The sequence below is a fragment of the Plecotus auritus genome (assembly GCF_963455305.1).
Source record: "Plecotus auritus genome assembly, chromosome: 6".
Taxonomy (NCBI): Eukaryota; Metazoa; Chordata; class Mammalia; order Chiroptera; family Vespertilionidae; genus Plecotus; species Plecotus auritus.
In genome coordinates this window covers 19,322,078-19,344,683 of record NC_137773.1, presented here as the reverse complement: position 1 = coordinate 19,344,683, position 22,606 = coordinate 19,322,078, and the positions used below count along the sequence as shown (strand labels likewise).

Below are 22,606 nucleotides of genomic sequence, written 5' to 3'. Positions count from 1 at the left end.
AACACTTCCGGGTCAAGCCGTTCCAGCCGGAAAAAGGCTTGGTGCTGCACTGGTGAGTGAGGTCTCGGTGGGGGTCGCTGCGGGGAGGGGTGAGGGGGCGCTGCTGGGGTAACCTAGACTTGGGTCCGAGCCTGAGGGTTGGGGTAAACTGTATCCGCCGGGTTTGTTTTGAAGGCGTGGCCTGAGCTGCAGGAGTTCGGTCTTTGTACGTTTGCGGAACGACAACAACACGCCAGGCACTGCCCAGGCGCTAGGGACAGACACGCCCTGCCCTCAAGTAGTTGACATTTTAGTGTGGAAGCCAAACAGGAAACGGGAGGGGCCATGAGGGATTGGGTGAATAAAGGATTAAGAAGTACAGATTGGAACTTACGGAATAGTCACGAGGATGTAAAGTACAACATAGGAAACATAGTAATATTATATTAACTAGGTGTGGTGGCAGGTGGTACTGGAAATATGGGGGGAAGGGGGACAGCACACTTTGTAAAGTATGTGATTGTCTAATCACTATGCTGTACACCTGAAACTAATACAAAATAATATCAAATATAAACTGTAATTGGAAAAGATTTTTAAATAAAAATTTAAAAATCACACCTCTTTAAGTGGGTAGTGAGTGCTTTAAAGAAAATTAAACAGGATAACGTGACGGACAGGAGTGAGGAATAAGCCTTATAAAGATCTGGAGGACAGCATTAGAGGCAGAAGAAATAGCAAGTGCAAAGCCTTCTTCTGGTGGGAGCAAACTTCGAAAGGTCCAGAAAAGGAAAAAAAGGCCACTGTGACTGAAGCAGAAAAGAGGAAGATGCTGCCAGAGATTTAAACAGGCCAAATCTTGTAGGACAAGCATTTTGACTTTTATTTGGAAAACAATTGAAGGTTTCTATGCAAAGAAATGAAGTGCTCAAATTTATGATTTTAAGTTTACAACTGACCTCTGGTCAGAAAGATGCATCTCCCAGCAGTGTGAATGCATGAAACCCAGACGGACAACAGAAAGACAGGCATTAGAGACAGCCTCATTATGCAGCGGTGAAAAACTAAGTCCCAGCTGGTGAAGGGATTTGGCCTTTTCAGAACCCAAGTCTTTCACGCCATTTAATGCCTTAAGAATAATGGTTTTAATGTCTATATATATATATATATATATATATATATATATATATATATATGTCACTTCCTAAAACACTTTAGTTTCCTTTGCTTTTCATGATGGTTCTCTAAATTAGGGGCATCAGTATCATGTGGGAGCTTGTTAAAAATTCCTATTAAAAAAAAACAAACCTGTGTAAGTATAAAATAGGTTATTTCCTCTGATTTTTCTGTTGTAATGGAAAATGCATAGAATTTGGGATTTAACTGTGGAATCTTAGTAAGCTCCTTAACTGTGTCGTAATTTTTAAAATGCTATTGGTAGTAAATATAGCAAAAAGTTGTCAAACTTTTTGGTCTTGGTCTCCCTTTATACTTTTAAAACTTACTGAGAACAACGAAGAGTTTTTGTTTGTGTGGGTTATAGATATCAATATCTACCATTTTTTATATCAAAACAACTTTCAAAAAAGTTTATTTAAAATTACAAACTCGTTGTATGTTTATATAAATAGCATTTCTATGAAAAATATTTTCCAAAATAAATTTTTGAAAAGAATGGCATTGTTTCACATTTCTACAAGTCTCTTTAGTATCTGGCTTAATAGAAGACAGCTAGATTCTCATATCTCCTGTGTTCATTGTCTTATGATTATCACTAATCATGTAGCCTCTGGAATACTGTACCATATTATGTGAGAATGAAAGTGAGAAAGGCAAATAGTGTTCTAGTATTATTATGAAAATTATTTTGAAAAATCATGTTTAAAAAGTCTTAGAGACCGCCCCCCAGGTCCCTGTACCACACTTTGAAAATCACCAAATTCTGATTTTGTTATGACAATCTCAAGAAATATGAACTTGATTTGAAAATCATTAAAATGCTGATGCTCAGGCCTCACCTTTATAGATGTTAAATTAGTAAGTCTGAGTGGAGCTAAAAAATTTGCATCTTTAACAAGCACTACAGATTAATTTCATGTAAGTGGTCTAAGAATATCAGTTGGAGAAAAACAGTTATAGGTCCAATTCTAGGGTGTTCTGCCCACTAAAATTTTTCTAAAAGCAACAGCCGTGTATTCATTTCTTCAAGTCTCTCCATTAACAGTTTTCAGAGCCTGAGACTGGAAAGTCAGTAAGAAATTTTTAGCAAGTACCTTTCTGATTAGCAAGTTGATGAGTGTCTAAATGCAAAATGTTGAATACAATCCTATGCCAAGGACTGAGATTTTTAACTGTCATCTGTAAGCTTACAGTTTTCTGGACAGATAACTAATAGAAGGAAAGTGATAAGTCTTAGAATCCGGTACTGTACTCTCAGTGAGCTAGGGGACTGACACCGAAAAAATCCATCTAAAATTAAGAGGGTAGAAGTGAGAGTTTAGTTAAAAGTCTTCTTAAATAAGGTAAAATTTTAGCTGGCTATTGTAAGGAGGGTCAAATTTTCACAAGAAGATGTTGTGTGGAGGGGCAGGAAGTTTCAAGCAAAAGGAACAACTAGAGCTGAAACCGGTTTGGCTCAGTGGATAGAGCGTTGGCCTGCAGACTGAAAGGTCCCAGGTTCGATTCCGGTCAAGGGCATGTACCTTGGTTGTGGGCACATCCCCAGTGGGGGGTGTGCAGGAGGCAGCTGATGGATGTTTCTCTCTCATCGATGTTTCTGGCTCTCTATCTCCCTCGCTTCCTCTCTTTAAAAAAAAAATCAATGAAATATATTTTTAAAAAAAGAAAAGAAAAAAGGAACAACTAGAACCAGAACTTTAGACAAGTTATTTGGCGATGACAGAGAGCAAAACAAGTGTGGTTAAGGCTAAGCCATGACAGGAAAGCTGGGGAGATTTTAGGACTTAAGCAAAGAAAGGAATGATAATGATAACCTCTAGATAAGGAAACTAAGACCACTAGAAATCATAGCTAATTAGTGACAGATGTAACTAAAGACCTGCCTTGACTTCTAAATCCATGTATTCTTTTGGCAAGCAATTATTGCACATGCAGGCACTGCTGGGCTCTGTCTAGCTACTTCTGTTCTTCCACCTGACTATTTCTGGAGAATTATGGATGCTGAACTAGAATTTGAAGCTTATCTCATGGGTAATGGGAAATCACCAATAAATTTTGAGATTGCCTTGACTTTTTTTGGTTTTGTCTTTAGGACCAATTCTGAGAGGAACAGTGTTTGGGGCATCAAAGGGGTATCCTATCTAATAAAGAGGGAATATGCTAATTGACCATCACTCCATCACATAGATGGCTGCACCCACAGCTGAGGCCAAGTTCTCATAAGGAGCCTTAACGAGCAATCAGCAGGGACCTGAGGCTACGCCCTCCCCCTCCCCCATGGGGCTTGACGGGACCTCAGGCCGCGCCCCCCACCTGGCGGGGCTTGACGGGGGACCTCAGGCCGCGCCTTCCGCCTTGGCACCAGGCCAGGGGACCTGAGGCCGTGCCCCCTGCCCGGCAGGGCTTGATGGCAGACCTCAAGGTGCATTTCCCGTCCTGTTGCTGGGCTAGGGGACCTCAGGTGGCGCCCCCCACCAGGTGGGGCTTGACAAGGGACCTCAGGCTGTGCTCCCCACCCAGTGGGGCTTGACAGGGGACCTCAAGGTGCACCCCCAGTGCTGGGTCAGGGGACCTCAGGCCATGCCCCCTCGTCCTGGCGCCTGGCCAAGGGACCTGAGGCTATGTCCCCTGCCCAGTGGGGCTTGACAAGGGTGGGACTTTCTGGGTCTGGATCTAGCCCAGTGAGGGGGGGGGGGGGCAGCCTGATCTGGGTCTCACGTGATTTTGAGGCGCATGTGAGTGGGCGGGGACTTGACTCTGGGTCCCGTGGTAAGCCCCTGACTCTGACAGGTGAAGGTTTTCATATACATTTTACTAATTTTCTTTCATCTCTGACACTTCTATTATAGAGAAAGGGCAAATAGCAATATTAAATTATTTCCTCTAATTAATCCCCTTTTCATGTGCATGAATTTCGTGCACCAGGCCACTAGTAGTTGGTATAATGTGGTATCCACTTAGGTAAAAGGACTATGACTTAGGTTAGGGATATAGGACTTAATTGAGAAACACCTAGGAGGTGGAATAATAATAATAGCATGTATTTGTAATGTACCCACATTAGTTCACCTCATAGGGTAGCTCACAATTACCCTATGAGGTGGTTACTGTTGATAACCTGATTCAATAGATGTGAAAATTAAGGCCTCTCAAACACACAGCTTTGTCCAGGGATAGGATCAGGCACCCTTAACTCCAGTGCTCCTAACCACCAAGTCATGATGATCCTGTAACTTTGATCCTGCAGAACTGGAAGAATTGTATTGTTTAACTATCATTCAAGCTATGTATACATTGAACAGGTAGATCTGTGGGTGAGAGTGAGGAGTTCTGTTGTAGTTATGCTGAGTTTGAGATACTGAAGTGGGGGTGGGGTCAGACTGTAGAGGAAAAGAAATGAATAAGGAGATCATAAATCAAACTTATTACATCAGTGTTTTTGCCATTTGCATCCAGTAGCTTCAGCCGGTGCTTGTGGCAAAAAGGGTAAGAGTCATAAGTATAACAAATAATCCTGGGTTTAAAACAAAGCTCCAATAAATGCAAAAGGTATTTCTCAGTGTGCCAGAAAATATGTTGAAGTTTGAGCTGAGTGCCCAAATGCCAGTTAGGAGGTATTTGATGGCTCCAAGATACTCTTGGGAGCATAGGGACTATTTTTTAGAAAATGTCCCTCAAAATGGTGATTTCTTTTTGAATATTACTAACCCTTATATCAGGGGTCCTCAAACTTTTTAAACAGGGGGCCAGTTCACTGTCCCTCAGACAGTTGGAGGGCCGGACTATAGTTTAAAAACTATGAACAAATTTCTATACGCACTGTGGGCCCGGGACGAGTCAGCTGCTAAGCAGGACAGGCAGTGGCACCCGGTGGGCTGGATAAATGTCCTTGGCAGGCCGCATGTGGCCCGCGGGCCGTAGTTTGAGGACCCCTGCCTTATACGATAAAGACTAGAGGCCCGGTGCACGAAATTCGTGCACATGAAAGGGGGATTAATTAGAGGAAATAATTTAATATTGCTATTTGCCCTTTCTCTATAATAGAAGTGTCAGAGATGAAAGAAAATTAGTAAAATGTATATGAAAACCTTCCTCCTGTCAGAGTCTGGGGCTTACCATGGGACCCAGAGTCAAGTCCCTGCCCACCCACATGCACCTCAAAATCGTGTGAGACCCAGACCCAGCTGCCCCCCCCCCCCATTGGGCTAGATCCAGACCCGGCCAGTCCCACCCTTGTCAAGCCCTGCCAGGCAGGGGGCATAGCCTCAGGTCCCCTGGCCCGGCGCCAGGACGGGGGGCGTGGCCTGAGGTCCCCCAGCCCAGACCGGGGCAGGGAGTGTGCTTTGAGGTCCTTCGTCAAGCCCCACCAGATGAGGGACACGGCCTGAGATCCCCTGTCAAGCCCCGCTGGGTGGGGGGCATGGCCTGAGGTCCCCTGTCAAACCCTACCAGGCGGGGGGGTGCAGCCTCAGGTTCCCCGGCCCAGCACCGGAAGGGGGGCACAGACTCAGGTCCCCGTCAAGCCCCTTGGGTGGGGGCACGGCCTGAGTTCCCCCGACCCAGCACTGGGGGTGTACCTTGAGGTCCCCCGTCAAGCCCCGCTGGGTGGGGGGCACGGCCTGAGGTCCCCTGTCAAGCCCAGCCAGGCAGGGGGGCACAGCCTCAGGTCCCCTGGCCCAGTGCTGGGGCAGGCGGCACCACCTGAGGTCCCCTGTCAAGCCCCTCCAGATGAGGGGTGCAGTCTGAGGTACCCTGGCCTGGTGCCAGGGTGGAGGGCACGGCCTGAAGTCCCCTGTCAAGCCCCACCTGGTGGGGGACGTGGCCTGAGGTCCTCCGACCTGGAGCTGAGGTGGGGGGAGCAGCCTGAGGTCCCCTAGCCCAGCACTAGGACGGGAAGTGCACCTTGAGGTCTCTCGTCAAGCCCCGCCAACAGGGGGGCGCAGCCTCAGGGCCCCCGTCAAGCCCCGCTGGGCAGGGGGCGCAGCCTGAGTTCCCCCGACCCAGCACTGGGGGTGCACCTTGAGGTCCCCTCTCAAGCCCCGCCAGGCAGGGGGGCGCAGCCTCAGGTCCCCTGGCCTGGTGCTGGGGTGGGGGGAGCAGCCTGAAGTCCCCTGTCAAGCCCCACCTGGTGGGGGGGGCGTGGCCTCAGGTCCCCTGGCCTGGTGCCAAGACAGCAGGTGGGGCCTGAGGTCCCCCAGCCTGATGCCAGGGTGGGGGGTATGGCCTGAGGTCCCCTGTCAAGCCCCACTGGGGCAGGGGGGGAGGGGAGGGAGGGCATAGCCTCGGGTCCCTGCTGATTGCTTGTTAAGGCTCCTTAAGGAACTTGGCCTCAGCTGTGGGTGCAGCCATCTTTGTGACGGAGTGATGGTCAATTAGCATATTCCCTCTTTATTATATAGGGTTACTATAATAATGCTTCACTATAAGCAAAACCGCTTTATGTTTGTTCTTTGCAAAGGATAGAGTAGTGCTGACAATATGCTAACAAAATTGGATCTTCATTTGCTTTTTCTCCTCTTTGCCAATTCAGAATGCCACTTTGACCACCTGTGTGCCAAGGTTAGAGGGACTTCTTTATTTTTCAAGTGTAGCAGTGCGGGCAGAGTGAATGAGCTATAGATACAGCCTAGAACACATTTCATTATGGAGAATGAAGCATTAATATCCCAGTGTACTTGGAGCAAAAGCCAATACCATCTGGGCATCAGTGTTTTCCTCCCTTTGAGTTATCTCAGAACTATTTCTGCAAACAGCAGTTTCCTCAGCCAACTTAGTATTGAGCCGCGAGAACGGAAATCATCCACATTACTTCCTTATTTACTTCTGTTGAGAATTGGAACCGAATGCAAATATTTCATAGAAGTTGGCAGGAACAGCAACAAGGCAATCTGTTAGGGATGACAGTTTAGGCACTTTTTAAAAAAATGACATAATCAATTTTCAGAATGGTTCTGTGGGATAAAATCATCTGCATTTCTAATTATTCATGAGCTTAGAAAAGCTTACATTTTACTACAGCTAAAACATGAAAAATGCATTGGAATAAGCTTGAGTATTACACTTTTCTGTTTTTCTTATTCATGCTGAAGCAAGATAGTAAAAAAACTTCATCCACGTGCATAAGTTATCCCTTTTTAACTTTTTACAGGAAGATGGCACTCTGATTTTCCTTTTTGAACTCTTTCTTCTTACCTCCAAATGTTAGCTGATGCATTGAGAATAGCAGGCATGATATTATGGGAAGTCCCAAATTTACAAGTGAATTGTATTTCTAGAATTCATGAAGGTCGTTCTTGTTTGCATTCATAGCACAATTATACTTCAGTACATCTCACACTGTGTGTGTGTGTGTTTTCAGCTGTTTCTGTCTCCAGGCTAGTTTGTCAATTCCTGAGGGCCTGGGACAGTATCCTAGTTCACCTGAGCATCCCTTGCAGCCCCTGATTTAGCTAAGCTGTTTTAAAATCAATCCAGAATGAGTAGAATGGTTTTAGTCAATGTTGTTTTTGTTGCAAGTAGCAGAAACCAATTCACGCTGACTTAAGTAAAAGGAAACTTAATTTGAGGAGATAAGTTGATTCCAAGGTTGATTTGTTCTCTTACTCTCTTGTCTGCTTCTGTTACCTTGAACATATACCTTTGCCAGTGTTTCTCCCTCCACTGCTTAATAGCCGCTTATCTCCAAATGGATTGTGACTCTAGTAGCTCATACTAGAAGTCCTTTGTGTTCAGGATGCCTATGGTATGAGGATGAAGGACCCAGTATGAGCCTGTCTTTATTGACTAGACTATAAGGATATTGTGCAACCTATTGTTACTCTCCTGGCATAAATTAGTGTACCAGGTTATTTCTGCCACCTTTAACCTAAGAGCAGTTTAAGAGTATTCGTAGTATTTTGTAGATCCTGTCTTATAGGTTTCCCTAAACTTCTAGGAGGGGCAGTTGGCTATGTCCATACAGAACAGGGAACCTGAAATCTTGACTGCATGGGCCGTTTGTGTGTATACCAGTGTCTAAGGAGGAGATGGGGTATAGATCCATAATGGGGACTTCCTGGAGCTATAGCACAGTTTAGTCACTTTTGCTGAACTTAATCTTTTTTTTCCCTTTCTAGCTATTTCTCCGTTTTCTTTTCTTGTTTGCACATTCAGTCTATATTTTTGTGGTTTTAATTTTGAATAAAGTTGAATAAAGATGCTTGTTTCTTTAGGGGAGAGATAAACAGTTTTATTGGAACCAGGAAGCAGAACTGTGTCAGGACCCAGAACAGCGGGTGTGAATCTCTCTTTCTCTTCTTCTCTGCTTCTCTCTGCCACCTCTCTTTCCCTTCTCCATCCCTATTGTCCTTTCTCTCTGCTTTTCTTTGTATGTGGTCCAAACCTAGCTGCCTTAGCCCCCTATACTCCTTCTCTTCCTCAAATAGCCCTAACCCATGATGTCTCAATTCCAAGAACAGATTCTAATTAGATTAGTCAGCCAGTGGGTTGGCTTCCTCCTGGGTGTGAGAAGGCGGGATTCAAGAAAGGGAAATATAGGTTAGGTCAGTGGTCGGCAAACTGTGGCTCGTGAGCCACATGCGGCTCTTTGGCCCCTTGAGTGTGGCTCTTCCACAAAATACCACGTGCGGGTGCGCACATACAGTGCGATTGAAACTTCGTGGCCCATGCACAGAAGTCGATTTTCGGCTCTCAAAAGAAATTTCAATCGTTGTGCTGTTGATATTTGGCTCTGTTGACTAATGAGCTTGCCAACCACTGGGCTAGGTAGATTGCAGCAAAGGTTCTCTACCACACACTCAGGACACATAAAAACAATGTTAGCGTATTATGGTTGGAGTCCCAGGTTAGTTTGCAATGCCTATTCGATCCATATTTTTGCGAAATACTTACTTGCAGTGAGAAAAAGAAAAATGTGAAATTTAAAATTAAAGATTGAAATTACATATGGAATTCTGGAATCCCCCTCCCCCAAGATTTTTAAATGGTTGGTGTTATTCTGAGTAAAAATGTTTTCTTTATCTTAACTAATGGTTTTGCTATAAGGTATAGATTTTAGCACAATATCTGAGAGGACTATCAACAGTAATAATAACTGGAGCTTATTCAGTGATTACTATTGCCAGACTCTGTTATATATATATATACATATACTATATATATACTGTCTCATGCAGAACTCACAATAGTCCTATGAGAATATATACTATTATTTTCCCTATATTAAAGATGAGGGGACTGAGGCAGAGAGAGGTTAAGTCATTAACAAAAGTTACAAGGCTAGTTAAAATTAGAGCCAGATTGGAATCCAGGAAATCTGGCTCCAAAGTCTGTACTTTGAACTTCTCTGCTACCCTGCCTTTATCAGAGGCCTGCAATCATGATATTTCAGGGTAATCGTAATTCAAATGGAATGTGAGTGATAGTTGTCTCATATTGGAATTGTTCAGTCTGGAGCACAATAAGGCAGGGCTGTTGTAGAGGAAATAAGGACATATATTAGTGGTCTCTGGATGCCAGCCCATGGACCCTCTGCCTCAGAATCACTCAGGAGCTAATTTAAAAACATAAGTTCCAAGGTCTAAACCAAGGGGTTCTTATTCTGGGATGAGATCCAGTAATCTATATTTTAACAAGTTCTCTAGATCAGTGGTCAGCAAACTGCGGCTCGCGAGCCGCAGTTTGCCGCTCTTTTGACTAATGAGTTTGCCGACCACTGACCTAGACTCTCGATTCCAATAATTACAGGCTGTTGTTGTTCCTTGTGATTAAGCCCCTATCCCAGTGGTCGGCAAACACATTAGTCAACAGAGCGGCAAACCGCGGCTCGCGAGCCGCATGTGGCTCGTGAGCCGCAGTTTGCCGACCACTGCTCTAGATGATTGTGATATTCAACCTGGTTTGAAAACTCTGGACTTGGTGATCTTTTATTTCCAAACTCTGGACTTAGTAATCTTTTATTCTAGAACAAGATAGTAAATGAGGACTTTGGGTTGGTTCAAGGAACACCTTTAGGCATTATGCCTTTAAGATTTTTCAAGATTGTTAGCATTGTCTCTTTGTGTCAGAGAATATAGTAAGTGCTAGTAAATTCATGTCAGTTTGAATATTTATGATCCCTGTTACATAACATTCTTCAATTTACAAAGATCCATCACATACTTTATCAAATTTAAACTAATCTCCATCAGTAAATAGTTATTGAGCGTGTACTAGTTATGAAGTATAGCAATAAAAAATATAGTCTCTGTGCTTACAACGCTCATAGGTGAGATGGGGTAGACTGCCTAGCGGTACAGAGCAGCATGTGCTAGAGCCAGGTGAGTAGTATAGTGGTGAGGGTTACAGGGGTCCAGGAAGAGCCTTCCTGTATCCAGGTATACACTGGATCCATGTGGGAGGAAGAGCCAGGCTTTGAAAGGAGGTTCAGGGAGGCTGCATGAAGAAGGGACTCCACACAACAGTCACTGCCAGGACACTGCTTGCCCCACCCCTGTCATGGGGGGACTGTTCATCACCCAGAAGCTCCTGCATTTCAAGAGCTAGGAGAGAGTCCATTTCTTCTACTCCCGGTGTCTTCTACCCTAGCTGCCTTGTTTTGGGGGGGTACATACCATCCCTGCAGATGATTTACCTTACTCTTGAGACTCTCAGTTCTGTGGCCTCTTCGTCTTGAACAAGTTATCTTCTTCACTTACTTCAGCCTCACACTCCAGTTCCCAAAGTCCACCTCCAACTTTGCTGTTGGCCCAGACTGCTCCATTCTAGAATCAGGAATCCAACCCAGCACTCTTTGGCCACCAACTCTCCTTACCACAGCTTGTAACTCTTATTCCTGAACACGGCCTAACCAGTGATCCATCTGCTTTTTCCCTGTCCCTGCCCCTTTACCTAGAACACTTCTCTTCCATTCTTGAATTCTGTTTATCCCTCAGAACCTGTTGTACATCTCACTTTCTCAGAGAGGCTTTCTGCAATGAGGTTAATTTTCCATGTTGGCTGCTCCTGTAGCACCCTATCCTTTCCCTTGGGTAGCATTTAGTATATTTTGTGTGTATTTAGTTAGTGTCTATGTCCTCTAGCAGACTGAGCTCCATGAAGGCAGAGACCGTGTCTATAGTACATTAGGTACTATTGAATACATGAAAAATGTATATCTCTGGTCTAAAATAGGTTCTAAACTCAGTGATGGGCAAGGGTGGGGAGGAAGGAAATGGCAGGATAAGAAATGTGGTGGTATTAGAATAAAGTGAAGTTATGGGGGGTTATTTGTTTTGTTTGTTTTTGTGTTTGTTTTCCCTACAAAGAGAGCAGTCCTCTAGCTCAGAGCCTTCAGCAGATGGCAGTATCTCTGAAAGTTAATAACATTGCCTTGTTTTTATGGTGCTTATGTGTACAGTTACTTTTATCCACAGATGTGATACAGACTTTCCTTCTAAAATAAATGTATGAAAGTAAAATAATGAGTTGATTTAAAGAAAAAGCATAAATAATAACTTGGTACATGGATATAGCATAAAAATTATGGCAGTATAAGGAATGCATGAAATTTGGGAAATGCTGCCTTGGATGAAGCCACAGGAACACCTCATCAAAGTCGTGGGGAACACCTGCACCCAAGTGCTTTGTTTCCTTTAGTGTCGTTTTAGTTGGGTTTGGGGAGGAAATGAAAATAAGCACATGTGTTCCATCTGTTATAACAAAGTCTGAAGTTTTTTGTTTTACTCTAAATAGTGTGTTCTTAAATTTGAAAGATATAGAAAGATACAGAAAGTCATTTTCATTATTCAACCATCCTTTCAAGGGCTAATGAAAATTAAATGACATTTATAGTGTATCATAATTCAGACTTTGAGGAGTTTAATGGCAAAATACAATGATCCATTGCTTTTTATGTTATACTAGAGGCCCGATGCACGAAATTCATGCAAAAGTAGGCCTTCCCCCAGCTGCCGGCACCGGCTTCTCTCTGGCACCTGGAACCCAGGCTTTCCTCCGGCCGCCCGCAGGCACCCAGGACCTGGGCTTCCCTCTGGCCACCGGCAGGCACCCGGACCCAGGCTTCCCTCGCAGCCCCAGCTTCATCCGGAAGGATGTCCGCTCTAATTAGCATATTATGCTTTTATTATTATAGATGATCAAGAAGCCTTCATAAAAGTGTAAAAGGGGAGGAAATGTCATTTCCAAAACTAATTCTTTTGGGCCCTTGTAAAAAATAAAGCTAGATGTTTCATCTCATATTTTATAGAAATAAGAGTTGAAATTTTTCTTTGGGAGTCAATGATTTAAAAGAGGAATCACATTACCAGGACAATGATCATAATCACACACACTCTTAGACTGAGATATCATTTTACTTATTTGTGATATTACACTTTCTTTCAAATTTGTTTGGTAAGCTTTCCCTGTAGTTTATATTTGCATTTCTGCCAACTAGTTGTTTAAAATGTCAATTTCTCCCTTAGCTAATTTTACAGACTTTGAGCTAGAAATTTGGTATTCTTACAAACTGTTAAATGTGTACTGTATTTTGTCCCTTGATATTGAAGAAACTATTAAAGGGAATTATTTTGTCTAACATTCTTTTTTTTTAATATATTTTATTGATATTTTACAGAGAGGAAGGGAGAGGGATAGAGAGCTAGAAACATCGATGAGAGAGAAACATCGATCAGCTGCCTCCTGCACACCTCCCACTGGGGATGTGTCCGCAACCAAGGTACATGCCCTTGACCGGAATCGAACCCAGGACCCTTCAGTCCGCAGGCCGACGCTCTATCCACTGAGCCAAACCGGTTTTGGCTGTCTAACATTCTTGCCCAAGGGTGTTATAGCCTCCCAAGTCAGTATATGTATATTTATGTATATACAATAGTACAATTTTCTTTCTAATTTTAAAACAAAAGAACTACCTCAACTGTCTCTGCATTATTTATATATAATATATGTCTATGTACTTGAACTACTCAAATTTTGAGCTCCATGGTTATGATTATGATATACCAGTTGATTTACATTATTAGTATAACAATACATGGTAATGGTACAATTTGGAAAGAAAGACCATTAAGCTAAATATTTTAGCCTTCATTGTTTCCCTGTTGCATAGAATTTGTCAGAAATAGAACCGTAGCATTTCACAACTAGGAGAGTCCTTAAAAATTGTCTTATTTAGTCCCTTATTTGCAGATAAGAAAACAAGCCCAGCTACTTACCAAGGTCGGACAGCTAGTTGGTAGCAAAACTGGACCAGAATCTAGGTCTGCCGTTTCCCAGTTTGGTGCTCTTTCTACCATCCCTTTGTGAGATTTTTAGGTGGTGTTCTCTCTATTGCATTCCCAGATGTTGGCACCAGTTATTCTTAGCAGGTTTTCATCTATTCATTTAGTATAGAATATAGAGTTTCACCCCACTATGCATCTTTGTTGGTTAAACTTTATATCTGGTTTTCTTTTAGGTTGGTCTTCACTCACATGTTTAACCTTGAAGACCTCAAAATACATTTGGATCTACTACTTTTCTGGAAAACTCCAATACCAAGCAATAAATTACCCACTGTACTCTCATTATAGTATAGAAGCTTTTCAGTTCTCCAAATCTAAATAAGATTGCCTCCCCTTTTCCCATGAAGCCAAATTGTTGTTTATTCACTTTAGTAGTGAGTGTTACTGTGCCGGCTGCTTTTGTTTTGGAAGATGGAGGCTTCAACCAAATGGACCCACTGGGAGCAAATCATAGTTCTTTCAATGTGTCATTTCTCCCAGGCTTTGAACTCTCAGCAGGCTCCCACTCAGGTGATAATGTTATCATAGCCAAAGAGGGAGCTAGTGTTTCAATCGAGTGTCTTCTCACAGTCAACCACTATGAAGATGTCCATTGGTACAACTCAAAAGGACAGCAACTGGATGACAGAGGCAGAGGTAACTATGCCAGGGAATAATTAATCAAGGTTACTTATTTCCTGTTACTTCTTTCTTCTTGGTTTTATAGCATATTCAACAAGAAATCTCAAAGGTAAGGTACCAGGGTGAATAGTGAAAACTTTTGAAAGGCCTGGAGTATTATACCTATCAGGAAAAAAAATTAATTATAATTAACTTAACCAGAAGAAGAAAAAAATAAGGAATAGTTATAAATTTAAAAGGTGTTCATATAATGACTGTGAGCTCATTTCTCTCCTCTTGGTGAGTTGAGTTCCTTTTTTGTTGAAGGTGGGCTTCATCAGGGCTGCTGCATACAGCTGTGCAGGATATGCACTGCACGGGTCCAAGGGGACCATTCACCTACCAGCTGTGGGCAAACTACGGCCCGCGGGCCGGATCCGGCTGTTCTATCCGGTTCTCTTGCTCTCCCCTCCGCTCCTTCACTTTGAATTTATATTAGTTCACACAAACACTCCATCCATGCTTTTGTTCCGGCCCTCCGGTCCAGTTTAAGAACCCATTGTGGCCCTCGAGTCAAAAAGTTTGCCCACCCCTTACCTAGACTGTAGTGTGATAGTACAGTTTGGTGGCCCTGTGTGAATATAGCAAGAAGGATTTTGACTAGACTTAAGTAAATTTATCATAAATTAAAAAAATTTGCTCAAAAATGAGTTACTAAAAATATTAGAGGAAATCTAAGGTTGTTGGTTTTGAATGATTATAGATCTGCATAAAACTTTTAAGTGCCTCTGATAATTAGAAGGGCATTGAGGAGGAGCTCTGTACACGCTCTAGTTCTCTTTTTTTCTATTCTATACACTTAATTTACTTGAAAACAGGAAGTTTCTCTTGTAATTTTTGTGTCTCCATCTTAAAAATCACACAAATAATGTGACCAAGCTCTACCTTTTGACAGGTTTTTATTTGATTTTGCTGTTTGTAGACCTATAAACACATCTTAATCAGAATACTGTTTACTGAACTAGTGTTCTGTTAGGAAGATGTTTTTGAAGACCACATGGGTTAAAGCACCTCAAAAAGAAATCACCATGAAAAATCACTGGGATAAAGGTTAAATCCATGATCCTCAGAAGGTACACTTTCAGAAAAAGCCCCTTATCTTTCTTGCTAGAAAGATGGTCTAATCCAGTGGTCGGCAAACTCATTAGTCAACAGAGCCAAATATCAACAGTACAACAATTGAAATTTCTTTTGAGAGCCAAATTTTTTAAACTTAAACTTCTTCTAACGCCACTTCTTCAAAATAGACTCGCCCAGGCTGTGGTATTTTGTGGAAGACCCACACTCAAGGGGCCAAAGAGCCGCATGTGGCTCACGAGCCGCAGTTTGCCAACCACTGGTCTAATCCCTTGGACTATAAAGGATATTTGGTTATTCACATTAGAGTAGGAAACCAAAAAGTAGACAGTGATGTTTCCTTCTAAAGTATATGCTAGACATTTTAACCATCTACACACTGAGTAACTGGCCACTAAGGAATTGAAGTGTTTGAATTATTAGAAGAGTTTATTTTTAACTGGCTTCTTAAGAATATAGGTCTATTAATCAGAATCTCTAGAGTGATGCCCAGAATGTATATTTTGACCATGATTTAGGGTTCCACATTTGTACTCACTGACCTAAACTCACCTCCTTTGGTCTGTTGGATCCTGACCAAATGCATCTGAGATTTGCATTATTCAATTAATGTGATTAGTACTGACTGACTACATAAACAAAGCTTAGGTTAAGTTGAGACCAGCCAATTGAAATGCAGTTTTATTTTCCTATTTTGCCTTTACTTTAAAAACCATTAAACTAACATCTATCATTGTTACTTTCAACAATAGCTCTAGAAAATTGTGTTAAATTTTATGACTCTCAAATAAGAGGAGTTTAAAGAGCATGCCAGTCTGGTATAAGGTTCATAAGTCTTGAGCTATTATCAGCAAATGAGCTAGAGAGTTTAGATTGTAGTCATAGCTCAGTAGTTGATGATTGGAGTCTATGTACTAGTTCATCAGACCTTGGATTCCTGGGGTAGGCTTTTCATAGCCCAAGTTTAGAAGACAGAAGCTTGACGAATAATGACTATATTTATAGCTACAGACTTTCCTCCTCTTTTTACATTGGTGAAATGATGGTTCTTAAATATAACTATAGAATTTAGATAAATTTTGATGGTGAAAAACATGGGCACAATCCAAAGTGCTTATTAATTGATGTGCCACTAAAATAATCCAGAACCATAGAATCTCGGGGATTAAAGAGATCGTGAAGATTAGGATTCGGTTGGTGCTTAAGCAGTCATCCATCCTCCTCTGGAACTCACACCTACACTCCAGGTTAGCCCATTGATCTCATCTTTGAATGACTGTCACAATTAAAGTACAGAGTATGCTGAGAATTTACTGCAAATGTGAGAATTGTGCAGGCAGAGCCAAGTTATTAAAGGACATTGAATGAAGGTGGGTGGTCAGTGTGCTTTGCTTTTCTGTATGTGTTTCCTAAATGAAGACACCTTCATATATGGAAGAGAAGTGACATGTTTTAGGTGAAAAACAGAAGCTCAGGCATCTTAAAGGCAACTTTATTCTCCTCAAGCTGCTCATGTACCCTGACTTGTGAGACATATCTTTTGGCTTGTGCTTCAGTTACTCTTGCCAGAAAGTCGAGATATAATCAACAAATCTTTTCTAACAAAACAAATTCACATGTGGAAGGCATGCCACATTAGCCAGTTAGTAATTGAACAAATTCATTAAATTATCTATTGTTATAGAAGTTCATTATCGAAAATAAGCACAGTTAAATTAAAAGAAGAAAATCAAAATTATCCATAACCCATCATCCAGAAATGACCATTGTTTTATATTTTTGAGGCATATTCTTACAGTATATGAAAATGTATAGGTAGAAATTGTGATGTAGGTACACATACAGGCACACCTGGTTTCATTGTACTTTGCTTTATTGTGCTTCACGTATGTTGCTTTTTTTTTTTTACAAATTAAAGGCAAGACCACCAGCAAAATAATTAGATTTTCTTTATTCCAATACTCGCTTTATTTAGGTGGTCTGGAACGGAACCTGCAATATCTCCGAGGTATACCTGTATATATATATAAACATTTTTTTAAGATTAGTCATGCAGTATTATATAGACCTGTCTCCCTGAAAGGCTTATGACGTTTAGCAGTGAAAAGGTAGCTATGATAATCTTTGCTGTCTGCAAGGAAGATCTTTATTCCCTTTTAAGTTCTAGGCTATTTAAATTCTAACCCTGGACGTAACAGTCTGCCCTTTCTTACTGATTTAAACAAATAGCAGAACCTAATAGATGAGTTGAGTTAAAATATTCTCATGAAGAAAATGAATATTGATAACCCAGTTGGCATATTTAGTAGTAATATTCTTTATGCTGTAATGTTTTTATTTTTGTTGGGTTATCAGGTGGAAAATGGTTGGTTTCTGATAACTTCCTGAATATCACCAACGTAGCCTTTGATGACCGTGGGCTCTATACATGTTTCGTCACGTCTCCAATTCGTGCCTCCTACTCTGTCACCCTGCGTGTTATCTTCACCTCGGGCGACATGAGTGTCTACTACATGATTGTTTGTCTGATTGCCTTTACGATCACTCTCATCTTGAATGTCACACGGCTCTGCATGATGAGCAGCCATCTTCGTAAGACCGAAAAGGCTATCAATGAATTCTTCAGAACCGAAGGGGCCGAGAAACTTCAGAAGGCCTTTGAGATTGCAAAACGCATCCCCATCATCACCTCGGCTAAGACTCTGGAGCTCGCCAAAGTCACACAGTTTAAGACCATGGAGTTTGCTCGTTACATAGAAGAACTGGCACGAAGCGTCCCTCTTCCACCCCTTATTCTAAACTGCAGGGCATTTGTTGAGGAGATGTTTGAGGCTGTGCGAATGGATGATCCTGATAACTTGGGAGAAAGAATTAAAGAGAGACCTGCCTTGAACGCTCAAGGTGCCATCTATGTCATTAACCCAGAGATGGGACGGAGTAATTCACCAGGAGGAGATTCAGATGATGGTTCTCTGAATGAACCAGGCCAGGAAATAGCAGTTCAGGTTTCTGTTCACCTTCAGTCAGAAACCAAAAGTATTGGCACAGATTCTCAAGACAGCAGTCATTTCAGTCCACCTGACGATATGGGATCTGCAGAGGCCTACTCTAACTACAAAGATGGGCCATATGAAAACTGCCAGCTGTGAGCTCCCAGTACCTACAAAAACTGCTCTCAGAATAGGAAACCTGTTTCATGCAGGACATAACATTTTTACCAGGAGATGACTGGGGTTTCCCCCTTGTTCAAATTAAGCACATCAGAATATACAGTATTGCCAAAATCTTTGTAAAAATGCAGCGTTTTTCCTATCTGATATTTCTCAGTCATTTTCCTCAATCTTGAGTAGCTGATAGACATTACGATTTAAAGGACCCTGAGAGGTAAAAGTGATGGGGAAAGTACCACACTAAGAGTTCTGTGGCTTCTCTTCTGGTCACAGTTCTTCCAGTGGTTAGGGCTGACATATATCTTGAGGCCTCAGTTTTCCTACCAAAAAAATGAGGGATTTGCATTAAGTAATGTGTTTCTAGCCTTATAACTTCTTACCCATCACTTTAATCCACTGAAATCTTTAGCACATCTCTAAATAAGCCTGTCTCTGGACTTTTAGTCCCTTTTTGTGGAAAGGACCAAGTTGAGACTTTATTCTGTAGTTTAGATTTCTACACCAGTGCCATAGTGCACAAAGGTATGGGTGTTTTTTTGGACATTTTGCCTTGTGGAGTATGCAATTGCATGTGCTAGGTCAAATCTTTTCAGTGTAGCTCAGGTCTGTATTGTTACACAGATATCAGGGAGCTAACTGCTCCTTAGTAAACTACTTCCCATGAGTAAATTGGTCCTTTGGGGGAATATATCATGTCTTTTTAACCTACTGAGGTGTCATTGAGCTGGCAGTGATTTCTCAATTGATTTCTAAAAGTGAGCGATTTGTTTCTAAGGAATACCATCTTCAGTGCTTTTAGAATAAGAAACAATGTCAAATCATCTGTCTCTGGTAAATCATGGATTTTGACAATTCTGTTAAGAGAATTTCTCAGGCTTTCCCTTTTTAAAGTACTGGACTCAACAAGAAGGTTCTGTGTTTGGGATCCCATTCCCAGGGGAAACCCAGAGCTGGATTCCTCTTCAAATCTCTGTCAACCCTCTTGCCCTCTGTGGTCTTAAATATGGTGCTAACAGTCGCATGCCTGCCTCCTTATCTTGTTTGTTTTGTTTATATTTTATTGTTGTTGAGGTTTTTATTTTTGTATACTTCAGATAAAGAATTGAGCTAGGGCTGCTTTTGTGGCCTCTCTGGGATGTACTAACCTGAAATGAGATTAGATAATGGTGTGTGATGTATGTTACTATATTAAATATATTAAATAGATATGCATATATAGATAGAGGTATATACACATACATACAAGTAATCAAGGTATAAAGAAAGAGAAAAATTATGGGTGATGCCACCTGATTCAACTGTGTGTAATAAACCCTTAAGACACTATTTCTTGTCTGGCTGAGATCTGACATAATGGATTGTAAATACTCTTTAGAATAATTTACTTGCTATAGGAAGCTTGGTGTCACATAATTTTAAAAACTTGGCAGTGGAGCTCCATTTGGTACTTCACGTTTTCTTCATTTGGCTTCTGATTATTGAAGCGTTATTGAACTAGTGGGTCCTGAGGGAAATGTTCAGAGGAGGTTTTATCTGGATTTTAATTTAAGGTTTCAAATGGAGAAAGATAGGAAATCCCAAGTGTGACCAGATAGAACTCATGCCTCCCTTTGTCTGGGCTTATCGGAAATAATACCTCTGCTCTGGAAGGCACGAATGAATCCATGTGCAGTTGGATCAGATGGCATTAGGGATGAATATGATAATACGGCCTCTCTGTCTCTCTGACTGTTTCCATGGAAACCTTCAGAACCAAACAAAAGCTACCAGTCATTTAGCCAAAGCTTGCCTTGGCTCATCGACCTGTATTTCTTTAAGAAGACTGCTTCCATACATTTGGCTATGAGAACAGGGACTCGATTCCAATAATTACAGGCTGTTGTTGTTCCTTGTGATTAAGCCCCTATCCCAGTGGTCGGCAAACTCGTTAGTCAACAGAGCGGCAAACCGCAGCTCGCGAGCTGCATGTGGCTCGTGAGCCGCAGTTTGCCGACCACTAACTACCCTAGGTTATAGAACACTTTTCCCTTCCCAGAATGTTTCTCTTGAAAAATTAAAACTTTTTAAAGTCCCTTGTTTGAGATCTGTCCCCTGAACATTTCTCAGATCTTCAGATAGTACCCCAATTCTGTCCCAAAATAGCATCTCTGGGGGCATTTCCTAGAATGTAGCTTGTCACATTAAAGAGAATGAATTTACCCCTCATGTTCCCATAATGGACATGAGTATTTGGAGCCCTAAGGTAGATATTTAATGATCAAGGCTATGGAAAACAGAGCTTTGTAAAAATATAGAAAATATTGAAAAAAAACTATAAGTTTAGACAATACTATAAAATAATTAAGTACAGGCTACTCCAGTGTATCCTGAATAAATTATTTTAGAAGCATAATGGTGACTTAAGTTGGTGGCCAAAGTAACTAGTTTACTTTGAATATTCCAGGTGTCATTGATAAGAAATTAAATTAGGTCAAAATTTAATCAGAGTTAATATTTTTAAAGCTAGTTTTCAAGAGGAAGGAAATCACACTTACTAATATTTTCTGTATCTAATCAAAAGACTCCATATGTAATTAATAGTCTCATGTTACCTTCTTGTAAAATCTTTAACCTTTTGAACTTAAACTATACTCTAAAAGTCTTTTGATAATAACTGGTGTAATTATCCTTTTGCCTCATTGGATTTTATAGTTAGTGAAAATGCCTCTACTCAATAAAATGTATTTGAAATATTTATCTCATTTATAAATTTTGTCTTATATATAATGAACCTTATTGTCTTTATGAAATAGTGGCTTTGTGAAATAAATTCTCTAAAAATAGACATGTAAGCATTTTTATAGGTTTTTTTTTTTTATCAGCTGAAACCAGACAGACAGGCATCTTTTGAGCTGATAAGCTGCATCTGTTATGATCGGTTAATTCTTAAGTCAGGCCCAGGGAGCATCTGTATTTCCTACCAACTACCTTGATATAATCATCTTGGGAGTTGCTGACCTGAAATGGTGTGAGAAGGCCCCTGGTTTCTTGGCTTCACTTATCATGTGTTTTAAAGTCAAAGCACACTGCTTTCCCTTCAGTTCTCCAGCCTCCGTGAAGCCCTTGGTACAGTACTCTCCATGCCCTGCATATGGTCTCACTTTAGATCAGTCTTTGTCTCCTGTGTCCCAGAGTGGCATGGGAGCATGGCATGCCCGTTTTCCAGAGTCCAGCCAACCTTGTCTCCACATACCAGCAGTTTCAACACAAGTGTATTATGTTTCCCAAATCACCAGTAAGAGAACACAATCTCTTCACATCCAGGCCAGTAAGGTTGAAAATGCTCAGCCTTATACATAAACTTGTCGGTTCTCAACACAGTCCATAAAAGTAAATGAGTATTATTTGGTACTAGAGGCCTGGTGCACGAATTCGTGCACGGGTGGGGTCCCTCGGTCTGGCCAGCAATTGGGGCTGGCTGACTGCGGGAGGGGCCGCAGGAGGTTGACCGGCTGGCTGAGGGGAGGGACCATGGGAGGTTGGCTGGCCAAAGGAAGTTGGCTGTGGGAGCGCACTGACGACCAGGGAGCAGCTTCTGCATTGAGCGTCTGCCCCCTGGTGGTCAGTGCACATCATAGCGACCTGTCGGTCATTCAGTCTTAATGGTCACTTGGGCTTTTATACATATAGATGGTTCAGATGATGTTTAAATGGTCACCATTTCAGTGAATATTTACATTATAATTTTGTCCTTTTTTAAGAAAAAGTCATCCTTGAATGTAAAATATTAAATGTTTAATGTATTACATTTTATTTGTCTGAAATCTTCTGTAGCGTATATATTAATTTTTATGTGTCTTGGAATTTGATGCTAATGATTTTAATTTAAGCAGAAGTGAGTTTGGATTCAAGTTGGATGCCACTGTGGCTACCCATTGTAATTTTACAAATATTTGCTAAGCATTTATGTTTTCGTGCTTTGATTCTTACTTATGTGAGTGTCCTACCCACAGTTACCACGAGGACACAGTTAGCAGACCATCCCACTGGGCCCAAATGCAGCAGTTTCCCATTCTGAAGTAAGGCATTCCTGGCAAAGGCCAGACCTTGAGCACAGACCTACATAGGACTGGTTCATAAAGTTTGTGATGAGATTTGGCTGTTGAAAGGGGTAGCTCTATTAGAAGCAAGCAACTGCAGCCCAGGTAGGAGTGAAGGATGGTGATTGAAAAGCATGGGATCTCAGAAGACAAGCAAAGGAAATAGAGGTGTGACTCATTA

At 41.6% G+C, this 22,606-nt stretch overlaps 1 protein-coding gene across 1 annotated transcript; it reads left to right on the top strand.

Moving 5' to 3' along the window:
• Nucleotides 1-5: 5 nt before the first annotated feature.
• Nucleotides 6-22,132, top strand: MFAP3 (microfibril associated protein 3). Its single transcript, XM_080676000.1, has 3 exons — nt 6-52; nt 13,613-14,075; nt 17,532-22,132. The coding sequence occupies exons 2-3, from the start codon at nt 13,781-13,783 to the stop codon at nt 18,323-18,325; spliced, it is 1,089 nt and encodes a 362-aa protein (XP_080532126.1). The 5' UTR covers nt 6-52; nt 13,613-13,780; the 3' UTR covers nt 18,326-22,132.
• Nucleotides 22,133-22,606: the final 474 nt, after the last annotated feature.